The sequence below is a fragment of the Diaporthe batatas genome (assembly GCF_019321695.1).
Source record: "Diaporthe batatas strain CRI 302-4 chromosome Unknown Contig00001, whole genome shotgun sequence".
NCBI classification, from domain to species: domain Eukaryota; kingdom Fungi; phylum Ascomycota; class Sordariomycetes; order Diaporthales; family Diaporthaceae; genus Diaporthe; species Diaporthe batatas.
In genome coordinates, this window is record NW_025408548.1 from 2754317 (window position 1) to 2771930 (window position 17614).

General features: G+C 37.6%; 3 protein-coding genes across 3 annotated transcripts; 2 read left to right on the forward strand and 1 right to left on the reverse strand.

Annotated features, from left to right (window-relative positions):
- The first annotated feature begins 2530 nt into the window (after nucleotides 1-2530).
- KVR01_000505 (uncharacterized protein) lies at nucleotides 2531-5474 on the forward strand. Its single transcript, XM_044793462.1, has 3 exons — nucleotides 2531-3976; nucleotides 4077-4549; nucleotides 4654-5474. Exons 1-3 carry the CDS (start codon nucleotides 3519-3521, stop codon nucleotides 5382-5384), a joined length of 1662 nt encoding a protein of 553 aa, XP_044650454.1. The 5' UTR covers nucleotides 2531-3518; the 3' UTR covers nucleotides 5385-5474.
- A 7983-nt stretch (nucleotides 5475-13457) lies between these two features.
- Nucleotides 13458-14819, reverse strand: KVR01_000627 (uncharacterized protein; the record flags this gene model as incomplete). Its single annotated transcript, XM_044781272.1, has 4 exons — nucleotides 13458-13646; nucleotides 13709-14218; nucleotides 14255-14449; nucleotides 14532-14819. The coding sequence occupies 4 exons, from the start codon at nucleotides 14817-14819 to the stop codon at nucleotides 13458-13460; spliced, it is 1182 nt and encodes a 393-aa protein (XP_044650576.1).
- Nucleotides 14820-16153: 1334 nt separating this feature from the next.
- Nucleotides 16154-17614, forward strand: KVR01_000166 (uncharacterized protein). Its single transcript, XM_044789730.1, has one exon. It carries the CDS (start codon nucleotides 16262-16264, stop codon nucleotides 17474-17476), a length of 1215 nt encoding a protein of 404 aa, XP_044650115.1. The 5' UTR covers nucleotides 16154-16261; the 3' UTR covers nucleotides 17477-17614.

Here is a 17614-nt window from a genome sequence, read left to right on the forward strand (position 1 = left end):
TGTCAGGCGACCGGGTCCAAGACTATTAGTGAAGACGCTTGACCGCCTGCATTAGACTCGCCGGCCCGTCCCATATCACGCCTTTTCCAAGATCGTACTTAAATACCTAGGCACGCACGCATCTCAGCAGCAACGCGGGACACGGGTCCGGTGCCAATGTCAAGCCCGAAGCTGCAGATTCCCCGACTTGTTGTCAGTAACATCGCATCGGGTCCTTCCTCCATCAATTCTGAGTCACTTTGTAAACGGTGTCGTGTTGTGGTCTAGAAGAGTGGTGGAACTCTCTCTACCGCCGAATGGATCGACCTTCGCATAATGGCACCCGTCTGTATCAGCTCCATCAGATCTCTTTTTTCAGTGATTCCCACAAGCTTAGACACAAAAGGCAGGCGGGACTTGCGAGTGAAGTTGTCAGTCGTCATATCAAAGCTGTGGATCGTCACCTGACCACAACTTGGAGTCCAGGGGCATGATCTAAAGATCCCATTACCAACAGGCTAGAGCCTATTCATACGGTGTCTCGCGTTGGTTATGGTAGGTCTGCCACATCGACACCCAGAGACTCCAAAAAGAAACAAAAAGATATCCAAATTGGAGGGTCTGGCCGGGGATTGAACCCGGGACTGGGTGATTGTTAGTTATGGTGCAAATTTTGCAAGTGGATCTATCTCGAAATGACTTACCCTCGCGCAGTGAAGCTTCAGGGTGTTCCCTAAGCGCGAATCATACCACTAGACCACCAGACCAGGTGTTTCTGTTGAGACGCCTATTTGGGTGAACGCCTGGCCGCTTGCACGGTTTATATCGCTGCTTCAGCCAGCGAAACAAACCCCTAGTCACAAGCAACCTCAATTCCATCTCTTGTCCGCCCCCCACTGGTTGATATCCTTACCCAGATCTTTGCAAGGAATTTACCGGTCTGCAGTGTACTGTACCTAGGTATGCTTGGACTACTGTGGCATATGTCTTTTCTCGACTTGAACGCTGTCAAGCAATCCCCCCCGGCTACATTCCTTCTGGGAGCTCATGGAATCACCGGTCTACTCCGGATGCCGCGCTGAGGGATGCGGCTCGGTCAGCCCGCGCAGCTACCGCCCCGCGGGCGGCTGGCCAGCGAACAGCCGCCGTGAGTTCGGTACTTGTCCGATGCAGGATTGCGAACCTTAAATTTACGGCCGCTGTGCCACATGATCTACATAGTACCTGTGCCCGTATTTCAGGGCCTGAGTCGCCGTCCCGCCGGGGGGGGGGAGGGGAACCGAAGGGACCCATGTAAGGATCGAGCATGCGTGTGCACGCAATTCATGTGGTGGATTTCTTTTCTGAACTGGTCACCCTTGGAGTCTTCAGTTCTGGTAGTCTGGCAGCACTGAGATGACATCCGCGACGAGGTCCAGGGCGTGGCGAGTTCAGTGGGTGAGTCAATCAATGCACGCGGGCGGTTCTAGTGAGGTAATCTTGAGAAAGCTTTCTTACGCGACAGGTATGCCTCTTAATCAGTTCGAATCAGTCCCAATTATCCTCGGCGAATTGGCAAGCGAGCTCTGATCCACTCCTCTTTGCTTGGCGGACGAAAGCTTTTCCCCGTGGGGCAGATGAAAGCGGTGCCCACTCGCGTGCCTGGGCCGCCTGTTGGGCGATGGCTCCAGCAGAAATTCACCCCCACGAACCGTACACAGTAGAAGCAAGGGGATTAGTAATACCTAACTGCAAACCAGGTTGGGCATGTGTCGCCGAGTTTGACCGTGGCTCAGTTAACACGAAAGAGAAAGGTTGAAAGGAGGGGGGGGGGAGAATAAAAAAATCAGTCTGGCAGCGGCACACTATTGAGAAAGCATGCATGCCCAGGATGGTATGGTAGACTGTTGACTACCAGGTACGAGGGCAAATGTATCCCGGAACCTCCAATGTTTTTGGTCCTCGACACGAGGCCATTGTGATGGACATCGGCTAGCCGTCGGGCACAGGTACCCTTTTGAAATTGGCATCAGTCAGTTGGCTTCCCACCCTTGTTGGGATGACGGCCTTGGCATTCTTGGCTGCGTGGCCACAGAAGGTTGAGAGAATCTGGCAGTCTGGGGACCCCGCAAGCTGATCCGGTAAGTTGGGTGACGCCTGACCAAAGCCCTCGCGTGGCCCTTTTAGCCAATGACAACCGTCACCGGGCCCCTTGGCACAGCACGACTTCGGTTGAACGGGGCCCCTGCTGGGGACCTCGAGTCGGTTCTGGCCAGCTAGCTCCCTTCCCTCCTGGATCCAGCCTGCCTCGCTTGCTCGCCAAGTCCCTGCTGCGTGGCAGGCCACGCGAATGCAACGGCGCTCGACCTCATTGCAACTCTTGGAACAGCGTGCCGGGACAACTCACATTGCTCACTTGAGGACTGCTTGATATTGTTCTGTGTGGGAACGGGGTCAGAAAAAAGAAAAAAGAGGGTGTAGCACGGTCCACAGCAGTGCATGGCATCCCGCCGCGAGAATTACAGCATTGGTCTAGTCTGCCCGCCGTCTGCCCTTGATTACTGCCCGCCCCCCAACAGCCACAGCAACGCTAGGGACAGGATCTCACATGGTTGATCTCCGGCACTCGCTGCTCGCAGTGCCGCCAGATCCTGCCTCTCCGGTATTAGACCCGCCAACTGACTTCCCGTTAGCCGGTCCCTGGCCACTCATAGAAGTTATTACCACACACATCCTTCGCTAGACCGATCGTCAGACGCCACGTACAGAGTAGGGCCGAGGCCTGTGCCGCCGCCAGAAAGGAGCCGACAAGGAACTGCCTGGGGTCCCAACGCGGGGCAGCCTTGGAAATGGCCTGAGGTCGCCCTCTTCTGTCGTCGACACCGGCGCGTCCTGCATCCCGGCGCAGGAGGTGGGTATTCGCCAGGTTTGTTGGTCGTATCTTGCTGTCTCTGCCTCGGCAGGGTTGGCCCTTTCTGGTAACCCGACGGATTATTATCCGATTCCAACCCCCTCCCTGACAGGCCTGTACAAGCGAAGCTGTGCCGCCTCGCCTCCCCAACTACCTGACTTGCTTGGTGTCCGTGAGCAAACTTGTTAGGCGACGGCCCGGGGTTGTGATCGGGGCAGAGGTACCCCCTCGTGTTCACAATGACATATATATGTATGTGTCCAAGACCTCGATTTTCCTCGGCGCAATTCGAGAGGGGAGAAGACGGGGGCAGTCCACAAAAGCGTGGTTTTTGCGAGTTGACCGCTTGCGTTTCCGGTCTTGGGAGCTCGTGAAGTGGTCCCATCACATCCTTGGTCCTCTGGACAATCCACAGGGGTTCCTGCAGTTCAATATGTACATGTCCTACCCCTCGAGCGAGGCGGCTCTTTTCCTGGGCGCCACCAAGGGGATATAAGACCCTCCAGTCTCCGCGATTCGCTTGCCCAGCCGTCTACCAAGCTCTCCAAGCATCGTCCCGCCCCCCCTCCCGACTTCTTAACTCCCCCGCCAAGTCACCCTACTCGCGCGCCACACTCTCGGCGACAAGGCTCGGCGACAAGACGTCAGAATGGCTGGTGGTGTCAAGAAGCCCGTCAACGTCTTCCGGCTGAAAAATCTTGGCCTGCCCAAGGAAGTCTTCAACTGGCGACTATGGTTCTCTGTCCTCTCTTTCGGCCTGTTGGGAGCCGCCAGAGGAGTTGACGAAGGCCTCATCAGTGGGGCCTTTAACTCAAAGGACTTCCAAGCTACAATTCATTTCTCCGATTACGATGAAGTCGCCAAGGCCAACATCAAGGCCAACGTCTCGGCAATGGTCCAAATTGGGTCTGTCGGAGGAGCTTTGTTTGCCTTCGTGGTCGCTGATAGAATCGGCCGCATCTGGGCCACCAGATGTCTCTGCGTGTTCTGGGTTGTTGGCATCAGCATGTTCATGGGGGCCAACGGCAGTCTCGGCTTGATCTACGCTGGCCGTTTCATAGCTGGACTTGGTGTTGGGCAAACGCCCGTTGTCGGGCCGGTCTACATGTAAGCATCACCTTTCACCTATCACGGATCCCGTCTTGCATCTTTTGGGATGTTCTTGAATGCAATACTTTAGAATCGGTCAGGATTAACACCACCATAGCGCCGAGATTGCTCCTGCGCCCATCCGAGGTCTCTGCACCTGCATCTTCACCGGTTTCGTCTACCTGGGCATTGTCCTCGCCTATTTCGCCAATTACGGATGTCAGATCAACATCGGCGATACCACTCATGCTCGGTGGTTGGTGCCCACATCCGTGCATCTGATGTTCGCAACTATCACCTTTTTCTTGACCTTCCTCCAGTATGAGTCGCCTCGCTTCCTCATCAAGAATAATAAGCCAGAACAGGCCCTCCACAACATGGCACGACTGCGTAACCTCCCGCCCGAGCATCCACTTGTGGCCGAAGAAATTGCGGGGATCACGATGCAGCACCACGAGGAGATGGAGGCGACTAAGGGCACCACGTTCTGGGGCATGATCAAGGAGCTTCTATTCATCCCCTCCAACCTGTACAGGTTCTACCTGGCCATCGGTGCCCAGCTCATGAGCCAGTGGAGCGGCGCCGGATCGAGTAAGCATCACTTTTCACCTTTAACGAATTCCCATCCTTCATATTTTGGAATGTTCCAGAATACAACACTTGAGGATCCATAGCAGGGCTAATTTGATCACTAGTCACGCTTTATGCCCCAGATTTATTCGCTTTAATGGGCATCACCGGCACAAACGAGTCCCTGCTCGTCACCGCTGTCTTCGGAATCGTCAAGCTCGTCGCCGCCATTGGTTGCGCCCTCTTCCTGGTCGACGTTATCGGGCGTAAGCGATCCCTGATGATCGGCATCACCCTGCAGGCGATTTCGATGATATACATCGCTGGTTTCCTTACAGGAGTTCCTGAGCTTGGCACAGTCGAGGACTACGAACTTACTCCCAGTGAGACGGGTCCTTCCAAGGGTGCAATCTTCATGATCTATTTGTCGGGTTTCGGCTGGGCCCTGGGTTGGAACTCGATGCAGTACCTGCTCACGGCCGAGCTATTCCCCCTGCGCATCCGCGCCCTCGCCACGTCAATCGCTATGACTGCGCATTTCGCCAATCAATACGGTAACAGTCGTGCCCTTCCAGTGATGCTATTGCCTCTCTCCTCTGGTGGCATCACGCCCAGTGGTACCTTCTGGTGCTTTGCGGCTATAACTTTGCTGGGCCTTTTCTGGGTGTGGTTCTTTGTCCCCGAGACATCTGGCCGCAGCCTTGAGAGCATGGACAACCTGTTCGCCCTCCCCTGGTACAAGATTGGGCTCCACGGCAACCAGGATGCCGAGGAACTCGACATTGTCCACGACAAGAAGTTTGAGGAGGCCGGCGTGTCTGATGCGGCTCATGTCGAAAAGAGCGAGAAGGTCTGAGGTCTTGGTAATTAGCTTAGTAGCATGCAGCGTTGCATTCTCTTGAAATGAATTGGCATGCGTGTCAATGTCATCTTTTGCGTTCATTCATGAACTTCCAATCCTTCTTACTCGGCATTTCTGTGAATGCAATTGTCGGCTATGTGTTGATTTGGGATTCTACCGCCAGCCAATCAGAGCCCGCCATTCCACCTCGCGGCACCCCCCTCCCCCTAACCCAGTGCTTCTTGCGCCCTCGCCTGCAGACCTCACCAACCCTCCTCCTTCATCTACCAACCACGACAGCTTCAACCACCAAGCTAGCAGCCAAGAAGCGCCTAACGAGGGCTTGTGAGACTGCTAACCAGCTGCCACGGGTAGATCTAAGTGTTGAGGACCTTGTCGGTGAAGGAGACCTAGATGATGAGGAAAGCACCTACCGTTAGGGATGGCTAGTGAAAGTTTCAAAGTCGAAATATTTCAGTCAGCCAGCCAGATTTCATTTCACTAGGCTAGGTAGGTCTGAAATATTTTATAGGTACCTTAAATCTAATAGGTCTACTATATAAAATTAAGGTAGTTTATTAGTAACTAATATCTTCTTATATAATTTATTAATATAAAGTATTAATATATAGTTAGTAAAAAAATTAATAGGTAAAATAGAATATTTAACTATTTATTATATTAAATATAATAGTTATTAAATTAAAATTAGTGTAACTTTTAGTTTTTTTTATTAAAGGGCTTAAAAATTTAAATTTCTTTAGAAAGAGTGAGTGGGTTTAACTTTTTACTATCTCTACCTATTATATTAGTATTTATAGGTAGTTTAAAAGAGTTATAAAAGCCTATAAAACTTACTTTATTTTTAAGATTTATTCTTAATATAAAAGTTATATTTATTATAAAAGTTACCTTTTTATAAAAGTTATCTTTTTATAAAAGTTAAAGAATTTAAATATAGAAGTTATATAAAGACTTTTAAAAAAGAAGTAAGTATATATTTAAGGAAAAAGTAAATAATTATAAAGAAATAATTATAAAGAAATAGTTATAAAGAGGTAGTTATAAAGAGAAAAGGAAGAAAAAGAAAAGAAATAAAATTAAAATAATACTTTAAGAAAAGTTAAAAATAAAAATCTTAAAATTATTTTAAAAAAATCCTTTTAATTATTTATTATATTTAAATAAATAAAGTAACTTTTAAATTATTAAAATCTTTTATATAACTTTTATATTTTAATTTTTTAATTTTTATAAAAAAAATTAATTTTTATAATAAATATAATTTTTATAATATATATAATATATATAAAGAATTATAATAAGTTAATATCTACTTACTTAATAATTATATTTACTTATTTAGTTTTTTTTAACTATTTATCTAGTATAAGAATTTATATATAAGGTCTATATAAAACTATATACCTAACTAAGATTTTTTAAATTTTTAATACTTTTAGTATAAGCTCCTTCTAGTATACCTTCTAGCATACCTTTTAGCATACCTTTTAGTACGCCTTTTAACACGCCTTTTAGTACGCCTTTTAGGCTATATATATTTAAGTATTAACTAAATATTAAGATATTAATTAAACGTTAAAAGGCTAGAAGTTTAAAGTATTAAAAGGTTAGAAAGAGTATTAAAAGGTTAAAAAGAATATAGTTTTTACTTTTATTTTTTTAACTTTTAGTCTTTTAGTATTTAATTAGTATTTAAATACTTAGTTAGTATTTAAATATATATAAACTAAATAATAAAGGTAAAGGTAAAGGTAAAGGTAAAGGTAAAGGTATATTAAAAGGTATATTAGAAGGGGTTTATATTAAAAGTATTAAAAATTAAAAAAGAAAATTATACTATAAGGTCTTTTAATATTAATTTAAAAGGTATTTATAAATATAAAGGAGTTATTTAAAAAATTAGTATTAAATAAATAGTTAATAGAAATTAAATAAATAAATATAATTATTAAGTAAATAAATAATAACTTAATTATAATATTTATAAATTTTATTTATTAATATAATAAATAAAAAAGTAAAAATAAAATAAAAATAATAATATATATATAATTAAGAAATAAATGATTTTATTTTATTTTATATATATTTAAAAATATATTTAATATTTTATATAATAATAAATATTAAAAATTTAAGTTTTAAAAATATAATATTAATAATATTAATAATATTAATTATATAATATATAAATAAAATTAAAAATATTATTTTAATAAAAATAATAAATAATTATTATAATATTTTTATAATTTATAATATAAAAGATTTAAATTATTTAAATAATATTATAAAAATAAAATTATAATTTTATATAATATAAAATTAATTTTATTAATAAAGTTAATTTTATTAATAAAGTTAATTTTATTAATAAAGTTAATAAAATTAATAAAATTAATAAAATTAATAAAATTAATAAAATTAATAAAATTAATAAAATTAATAAAATTAATAAAATTAATAAAATTAATAAAATTAATAAAATTAATAAAATTAATAAAATTAATAAAATTAATAAAATTAATAAAATTAATAAAATTAATAAAATTAATAAAATTAATAAAATTAATAAAATTAATAAAATTAATAAAATTAATAAAATTAATAAAATTAATAAAATTAATAAAATTAATAAAATTAATAAAATTAATAAAATTAATAAAATTAATAAAATTAATAAAATTAATAAAATAAATAAAAATATAAATTTATTAATTAATTTTATAAATAATTCTATTATAATTTTAATAATTATTAATATATATAAATATTATATATAATAAATATATAATATAAATTAAAATTAATTAAAATTATATATATTTTTAATTATTAATAATTTATTAAAACTATTAAAAATAAAGTTTTATAAAACTTTATTAATATTAAAAATTAATATAATAATATTTTACTTTTTAAATATAAAGTTAAAATATTTATAATTATAACTTTTAAATTAATTTTTATTTAAATATTTTATTATATTATAATTTAATTTAATTTAATTTAAACTTTTAAAACTTTATAAAATCTTTTATTTTATAAATATAAATATTAAATTAAAATCTTTAAGTTTAAATTTAAAATATTTATAAATTTTAATATATTTTAAATAAAATTTATAATTTATAATTTTTAAAAATATATTAATTATTTTAAATATTAATAACTTTTAATATAAAATTTATTTTTATATATTTATTAAATTTAATTATTAATAATTATTTTTTATTTATAAATTATTATAATTATAAATTTAAATAATATAATATAATTATTTTATTTAATTATTTTTAATTTAATAATATAATAAAAGTTAATATTTATTTATTTAATTTTAATATTTATTTATTTAATAATTTTATAAATTTATTTAATATTAACTTTTATATATAAAGTTTATATAAAATTATATATTTAATTAAAATTCTTTAATATTTTAATATTTTAATATTTTAATATTTTAATATTTTAATATTTTAATATTTTAATATTTTAATATTTTAATATTTTAATATTTTAATATTTTAATATTTTAATATTTTAATATTTTAATATTTTAATATTTTAATATTTTAATATTTTAATATTTTAATATTTTAATATTTTAATATTTTAATATTTTAATATTTTAATATTTTAAATATAAACTCTTTTAAACTCTTTTAAACTCTTTTAATACTCTTTTAATACTCTTTTAAGCCTTTTAAATTATATATATTTAAATATTAATTAAATATTAAAAGATTAAAAGTTTAAAATATAAAGAGTTAAAAGAGTATTAAAAATTTAAAAGTATAATTTTATTTTTATTTTTAATTTTAATATTTAAATATTTAATTAATATTTAAATATTTAATTAATATTTAAATATTTAATTAATTCTTAAATATATATAATTTAGAAAGTATATTAAAAATATATAAAAAAGTTTATATTTAAAGTATTAAAAATTAAAGAAGAAAATTATTTTATAAAGTTTTTATATTAATTTAAAAGTATTTATAAATATAAAAGAGTTATTAAAAATAAATATTAAATAAATTTATAAAATTATTAAATAAATAAATATTAATATTATAATAAATTAAATAATTATTTTTAAATAATTTTATTTATAAAATTAATAATCTTTTAAATTTATTAAATAAATATTTATTTATAAAATAAAGTTAAAACTTATATATATTTTTAAAAATAATAACTTTATTTTTATTTATTATAATTAATTTATATTTAAATTATATAATAATTTAATATATAATATTTATTAATATTAAATTTAATTTATAATTTATAATAACTTTAACTTTTAATAAATATAATTTAATATATTAATATAAAAGTTATTTTTAATAATAAATAATATTATAAATAATTATAAAGTTATTATAAAAGTTTTATATAATAAATTTAATTAAATTAATTTTAAAAAATTATTATTTTTAAAAGAATTTTTAAATATTTATTTTAATTTAATAATAAAATTAAAAATATAAATAATTTATAATAATATATTACTTTATTATAAATTTAAAATTAATTTTAAATAACTTATTTAATAAATTAAATATTAATTTTATTAATAAAAAATATTTTTATTAAAAAAAATAAAGAAAAAAAATAAAAAAATAAAAAAAGAATAAAAGAGAAATAAGTAAGAAGAAAGAGAGTATAAAAGGAAAGAATATAAAATAGAAGAGTATAAGATAGGATAGTATAAGAGGGGAGAGTATAATAGGGGAGAGTATAAATAAGGAGAAGAGGGGAGAGGGTAGGAGGGGAGAGGGTAGGAGGGGAGAGGGTAGGAGGGGAGAGGGTAGGAGGGGAGAGGGTAGGAGGGGAGAGGGTAGGAGGTAGTATAGGAGAGGTAGGAGGGAAGAGGTAGGAGGGTAGGAAGGGAGAGGGCAGTATGGGAGAGTTAGGAGGGTAGGAGGAGAGGGTAGGAGGGGAGAGGGTAGGAGGGGAGAGGGTAGGAGGGGAGAGGGTAGGAGGTAGTATAGGAGAGGTAGGAGGGAAGAGGTAGGAGGGTAGGAAGGGAGAGGGCAGTATGGGAGAGTTAGGAGGGTAGGAGGGGAGAGGGTAGGAGGGGAGAGGGTAGGAGGGGAGAGGGTAGGAGGGGAGAGGGTAGAAAGGGAGAGGGGAGAGGTTGGAGGGTAGGGAGGGAGAGGGTAGGAGGTAAGAAGATAGGAGGGTAGAAAGAGAGAGCGTAGAAAAAAGAAGTAATAATTAATTAAAAATTAAAATTAAAATTATTATATATAAATTATAAAGTTTATTATAAATATAATATAAAAAAGTTTTAAAATTATTATAAAATTAAAAAATTTTATAAATAAAATAATAATTATTATAAAAATAATAAATTATAGTGAATTAGCTATTATAAGTAAGGTTAGTGGGCCCGTGCATATATATAAACCACCACGCTTAGTTAGTAGGTCTAGCTAACCTAACTAGGTGTTTCGCCGCCTAGCTAGGTAGACCTTCTAACTATCACCAATACACACCACTTCGCCCAACCACTTCTTATATATATAAGTAAGCTGACCGACACTAATTAGTGTTGGCTGGGCTTATATATGTAAGAGTGGAAGAAGTAGTGTTGAAAGTAGTTAATTGCTCTCTAAGTAGTAACTATTAAAAGGTTACTTAAAGAGCTTATATAAATAAATACCCTTTTACTAACTAGGTTTAATAAAGGATTACTATAACTATTATTATTATATTAACTTTAATATAAATTAGTTTATTAAAAGTTAAATTTATTATAAATTATAAACTATTTAAAATAATTTTTATAACTTATAATAAAAGAAAGTTTAAATTATTTATAAAATATTATTAATTTAAAATTAAAGTTATTTAAAAATAATATAAAAGATAATAAAACTATAGTTTTATATTATAAAAGTATAAAACTACTTAAATTAATAAAATAAATAAAGTATATAAACTTATTAATTAATATTATAAATATTTAACTTATAATTTTAATATCTTTTAAATAAATTTAAATAAATAAAAATAAAACTATTATTTTTAATTAAAAATATATATAAGTTTTAATTTTATTTAAATAAATATTTATTAAATAAACTTAAAGAATTATTAATTTTATAAATAAAACTATTTAAAAATAATTATTTAATTTATTATTATATAAAATTAAAATTAAACTTTTAAATATAATAATTATATTTTAATATTATTTTAACTTTATAATTTTAATAATTATATTATAAATAAAAATAAAATAATTATTAATAATTAAATTAATAATTATATAAAAGTAAATCTTTATTTTTAAAAGTTATTAATATTTAAAATAATTAATATATTTTTAAAAAGTTAAGAAATTTTAAATATAAGTTAAAATAAATTAGAATTTATAAAAATTTTAAATTTAAACTTAAAACTTTAAACTTTTAACTTTTTTAAAAATAAAAGTTTAAAAAACTTAAAAGGTTTAAATAAAATAAAATAAAATTATAATAAAATAAAATAATTAATTAAAAATTAATTAAAAACTTATAATTATAAATATTTTAATTTTATATTTAAAAGTTTATAATAAATATATAATTATTAATAATAATAATTATTATTAAAAGTATTTTAATATTATAATATTAAAACTATATTTATTTTATTTAATATTATTAATTTATTAAATATTAAAATATTATAAATTATTAAGTCTTTAAATTAATATTAATAAATATTATATAAAAATATTAAATATATTATATAATATAATGTTTATTAAATATAAATTAATTAAAATAAATAAATATAAAGTTATTATTATTTTAAAAGTTTTAATTTTATTTTATAATTTTAATAACTATATTATAAAAAAAGAATTAATAATAATTAAATATATATTTATATAACGTTGTAGATATAGATTGTAAAGTTATTGTGAAAAGTCCTGTATAGTAAACTTAGCTAAGCTGATCTTTAAAAGATACATTATATCTTATCCCTTTAGGACTTTAATTATTCGCTTCCAGCTTAATAGTAGAACTAAAAAAATATAAATAGTCTATATATTTATATAAACTTTAATTTTAATTTTTAAAACTATTATTATTATTTAAAGTATTTAATATATTTTTAAAAAATATTAAAAGATTTATAAATTTAATTTAAATAAAATTATAATTTATAAAGATTTTAAATTTAAGTTTATAAAATTTAAACTTTTATTTTTTTAATAAATAAATATTAAATAACTATTCAAAAAATTTAAATTATATTAAAAACTAAATATAATTATAATAATATAAATTAATTAATTAAAAATTATAATTATAAGTATTAATTTCTAATTATTATAAATTATAAGAGTTAGATTACTTATACTTAAATACCTAAGCTTTAGGAACGGACTGTAAACGCTGAAAATGCTGACTTGTTAAGTGTAGATAAAGTTGTAGAAAAATTGCTAGTACTTTTTTTTTTACGAACATAGAATCCACAGGCCTGACAACTTAGCGGAGCTCATTACAAGAACCCGCTATAGATAATACGATTTGACTTGCCGTTAGTCACGAATTTTGCGAAGCCATTTGTCAGTCGTATTTGCTCAGGCAAGACTTCCAGCAGGTCAAAGGCCGTTAGCAGGTCCTCACAACTCCGGTCACCATACCTAGGTATTGTGAAGACTCGAAGTTCCACCACAACATAATTCAACGTATTATAAAAAATTCACTCAATGGGATCAAAGGACCGGAGGAGAGAGGGCATCCTTCATTTTTCTATGAATCCATCTTTTTCTCATTCTTTTAAAAGACTGATCACGACCCGTTCATTCAGAGAGCACTTGCTGACACTTAAGACGATTGAATTGGGAACCTTTGACAGACTGAATGCGCGATCGCATTATATTCTGTTTAACTAATGTAGATACCCTCATCGCTCCCGATCTCATACCCGACACTTCAACACCGTGGAGGAATAGAAAAACTTCCTCAAGAATTCGCCCAGACCTATGCAACCTACGACATCAACCGTCCCTGGAACACGAGCTCTGGCCAGGGGCCTACCCTAGGGTACTTATGCGGCGCCGTTGTAGGCGAGTAGGTTGGGCGTGCCGGAGGGGACGCCGGTGATGACGCCTGAGATGGCGTTGTTGCGAATGTAAGTGCACAACGCCGCGGGGGTCATGGATCCCCGCAGGGCGAGGAAGTACGCGCCCAAGCCGGCGACGTGAGGAGAGGCCATGGAGGTTCCGGACAGAGTAGCCTGTGACATGTTAGCTTCAACATGGCATTGGAGTTGTTGGGCTTGTGGGACTCTAAACATACGGTTGCACTAGTACTTCCGATGTATGAGCTCACGATACTGGACCCGGGGGCAAGGATGTCCACAATAGAGCCGTAGTTAGAATAGGTCGCAAAGGAATCTGAGCTGGTTGTAGCTCCGACAGTGCAGGCGGTAGTCTCGGAGGCAGGGGAGTAGTTGGCAGCGCTGGCCGCGTTGTTTCCAGCGGCGACAGCAAGGAACACACCGGCACGGACGAGGGCGGCAGCAGCGGAGTTCACTGCCGTTGACTTGGCGCCGCCGAGAGACATGTTTGCAACAGAGGAGCACGAGCGCTTGGGGGCATCGGTCGCCACGTAGTTGATACCAGAAATCACGCCCGAGTTCGTGCCGGACCCGCTGGCGTCTAGGACCTTGACACCGTACAGAGTGACCTGCTTGGCCACCCCGTATGTGCTTCCACCGATGGTGCCCGCGACATGGGTTCCATGCCCGTTGCCGTCAGTGTTGCTGCTGTCGGCATAGTTGGCGAGGAATGTAGCCCGACCACCGAACTGAGAGTGGGTGGTGAGGATTCCGGTGTCAATCACATAGGCGCACACTCCGCTGCCGGCGGAGGTATCGTAGACGTAGGGTGTCAAAACACGTGCGGTGTGGCTGATCCGGCCCAGGCCCCAAGAGGCGGCAGTCTGGCTGGTCAAGGCACGCTTGGCTGTCTCAGTGGTGGAAATCTCCTCCGGAACGTAGTCAATCTTGATGATGGCATCCTGCTCAATATACTCAACCTAAAATGGAAAATGCGTCAGAATTAGTCAGTGGACTCTCGATAGGGGCTGGCTTCCCAGGGTTCCCATCACTCTCACTTACATCTTCCAACTCGGCGATGGCTTCAAGAGCCTCCTCAGAGATCTGGGCGGCGAGGCCCTTGAACTGCTTATCTGCGTCCCATTTCTGGTAGGCCTCGCCCTCGAAGAGCTCATCCACGTGGTCGATAGAGGCCTGAGATACGTCATCCTTCATCTTGATGATGTACTTGTTCTCCAGAAGGGCCTCGACATCCCGGGGCTTCAGGATAGGGGCAGAGCCACCTGAGCGCTTCTGGCCTGGAAGGGCGAGTGCCAGGGGAAGAAGGGACAAAATTGCAGCAGTCTTCATTTTGATGAGAGTTTCAGGATGAATAGACTAGTATGAAGGTAAGATGAGTGAATCTGAGTCTTTGCAGTGATGCCGTCGCGGTGAGCCCTGGACTGGAGATGAGATTATTCTCGCAAGTTTGACGGCTTCATGGGACCCCTTTATAGTGATCTTCAATGACCAACTAGCAACACCACGATATCAACAGTCTACTCTCCTTCCATTTACAGAATCGTCTCGAAGATGGCGCGATCTTCTTTCAAGGACACCAAGCCTCACAACACTACGCCAAACAAGCAATCAGGAAGGAGGATCGACATTCTCGCTTTTATTGCTTATCAAATTTCTTGGACAGCGGTGTGATGTAACTCGGTCAGGTTATATTCGAGCCTAAAACAGGTATCATTGCATTTCCAAGTCCACTACGTGCGAGTTGTACCACGATTGCATTGTCGCCTTCCACAAACGAAGAGATAACGAGTGAGTGCTCAACGATCTGTCGAATGGCGATGGAGAGTACAACTTGAAGGTACCAAACCACCGTGCGCGACGCCAGTCAGGAGGGTGTGAAGGTGTTGTCAGCAGAGCGCATTCCTGCCGCGGGCCGGCTTCGTAGCTAAGCGCAAGTGAGACTATTGATGGGAAGCGATCTTGGGCCTGGCTACCTAGGTACTTACCTAGGTAGCCATATTCCGCGCACTGATCGCAAAGAAAAGGTAGGCATTCTTCCTGCCTATCTTGGTGAGCAATGCCTTACACATGCAGGCTGCCAGTGGCCGTATTTCTGGGTTCTAGACGCGCAGGTCGATATCTGGGGGCTTGGCTAGTCTTGGCTTGCAGGAATGCTACCCCGGATTTTCTATCAAGGTTCACATGATAATTCAATTGTTTTACTGCTAGGACCTCGGGAGACCTAGTCAACCTTGGGAGCCTGACGTGGCGGGATGTCGGCGACTCGTCGTCGCGAGAGCCGTGAGTGGTATATCTTTCTCGCAGAAGGATGATCTGCCTGGCTCAACTAATAGCTTCAACCTGCTGCAATAGATGATGGGGAGCTGTAACTACACAGTATTCTTAGTGATTTAGACTAGTCCAGATAGCAAGTGCTAGCTCACCGTTGTGTTCTCGGCTCTCGGAGAACGAGAACACCATCTTGTGGCCGCCGTGGAGGGGTTTGCTGTTGTTGTGCTACAGCAGCGTCGTACCAAGTCAACCTTGCCAGGATACCCAAGCATAAGTCTGGCCAGGGTGCGCTGCCTGATTCGGTTAGGCCAGGGAAGTTCCACAGATTTTCTGGCCGTCACCTGCAGGGCCGGTCAACCAGTCCTCCTGACAGCGCCTCACTCCTTGTTGTTGTCAGCTCCAGACTTCGAAATCCGCGGTGTGCACATCAAGACCGGCCTTGCTCGCATGGGTTGTCCGTTTCCGCTAGGTGACATCACACCCAGTCGACACCATCAAAGATGTCAGGCTCCGAGTCCGTCTCCACTGCCTGGCTCGACCTCTTTGGCGAGCATCGGGGCCCGGATGCCGAGTCTTGCTTCAAGAGCTACGATGCTCTCGATACGCTCGACGATTTTCCAAGTGTCAGCTTCCTCAAGGACCTGATATGGGCTGAGATCAGAGCATGGGTAGCAAATAACACCGACTCGCTGTCTCTCATCAGCCACAAGGACTTGGACGGGCCGGGTCGCGTATTCCTGGGGGGCATGAACCATGCTCTGAACGACGACACCCTCCGCGAGCACGACATCTCTGCCGCAATCAGCATACATCCAAAGGATCTTCTCGCCTGGCACCCCACAGATCCCTCCTACGCCCTGCGGCGTTTTTCGGACCCCACCTCTCCATGTTCGGTCAAGAGTCATTTTATGTGCCCTCTCGAAGATAAGGCAAATGGAGACCTCTTGGAATTCTTTGACCAGACTAACGAGTTCCTGCAAACCCACATCAGGGAAGGCCACAACATCCTAGTCCACTGCAAGTCCGGTCGGTCACGCTCAGTAGCTGTGGTGATTGCATATCTTCAGCGGAAGCATTATGATACAATCATCCGGCCACAGAATCTTCCTCTGGATCAGGCATTAGAGAAAATGATATTGTATCGTCAAGCCGTTACCGAGAGTATCCGCCTTCAACGTCTGCCAGTTCTCATCATCATGGAGCGCTTCGAGGACCTGCTACGACTATATGATTATCAGCTGCTCGGCCATCCTGACTACGAAGAGAAACTGGCTAATCTGTTTTCTCCGCCGCCGGCCCCCGAGAAAAAATTGGTTGAGATGAAGACAGCAGAGCCCAAAACGACGGAATCACAGACGACCAAGTCGCAAATGCTGAGCTCTCAGGGCACGTGGTCGCAGATGACGAGGTCGCAGATAGACTTGGAGCACCCAACTGGGCTGAAGCGGGTCAAGAAAAAGGGCGGAGCAGCAATACTCAAGCTCGCTGTCGCGATTGTCTTCTTCAAAAACAACCAGAAGCCACCGATTGCCGTTGTCGAGCGGTTGTTCGAGATCAATGAGGCCTACTTCTGGGAGATGGAGGGCGTGGACTACCAGGGCGTCAAGTACCAGGATTCAGGCCATATCCATCGTGGCATTTGTGCCTTCTACGCCCAGTTCGCCGATGAATATGGTTATGAGCCCCCGACAGCTGTCTCACAGCTCTCTGACTGATGACGCTGGCCGTGGGCGAGGTAGACCTTGCGAGACAGCTGGATCTGTGATGGGCAATTCGATGCAACGCGTTACATGTATATCATGTCAAGTTTAGACTAGATAGATTCGATACAAGCTAGGATTCCCACGATGAAA

What these genes read in the sequence shown, in the direction of transcription:
- KVR01_000505 (XM_044793462.1), top strand. Translation starts at nt 3,519, where the DNA reads ATGGCTGGTGGTGTCAAGAAGCCCGTCAACGTCTTCCGGCTGAAAAAT. An exon ending in GTTGTCGGGCCGGTCTACAT is followed by an intron (nt 3,977 to 4,076) that starts GTAAGCATCACC and finishes ACACCACCATAG; the next exon opens with CGCCGAGATTGCTCCTGCGC. An exon ending in GTGGAGCGGCGCCGGATCGA is followed by an intron (nt 4,550 to 4,653) that starts GTAAGCATCACT and finishes TTTGATCACTAG; the next exon opens with TCACGCTTTATGCCCCAGAT.
- KVR01_000166 (XM_044789730.1), top strand. Translation starts at nt 16,262, where the DNA reads ATGTCAGGCTCCGAGTCCGTCTCCACTGCCTGGCTCGACCTCTTTGGC.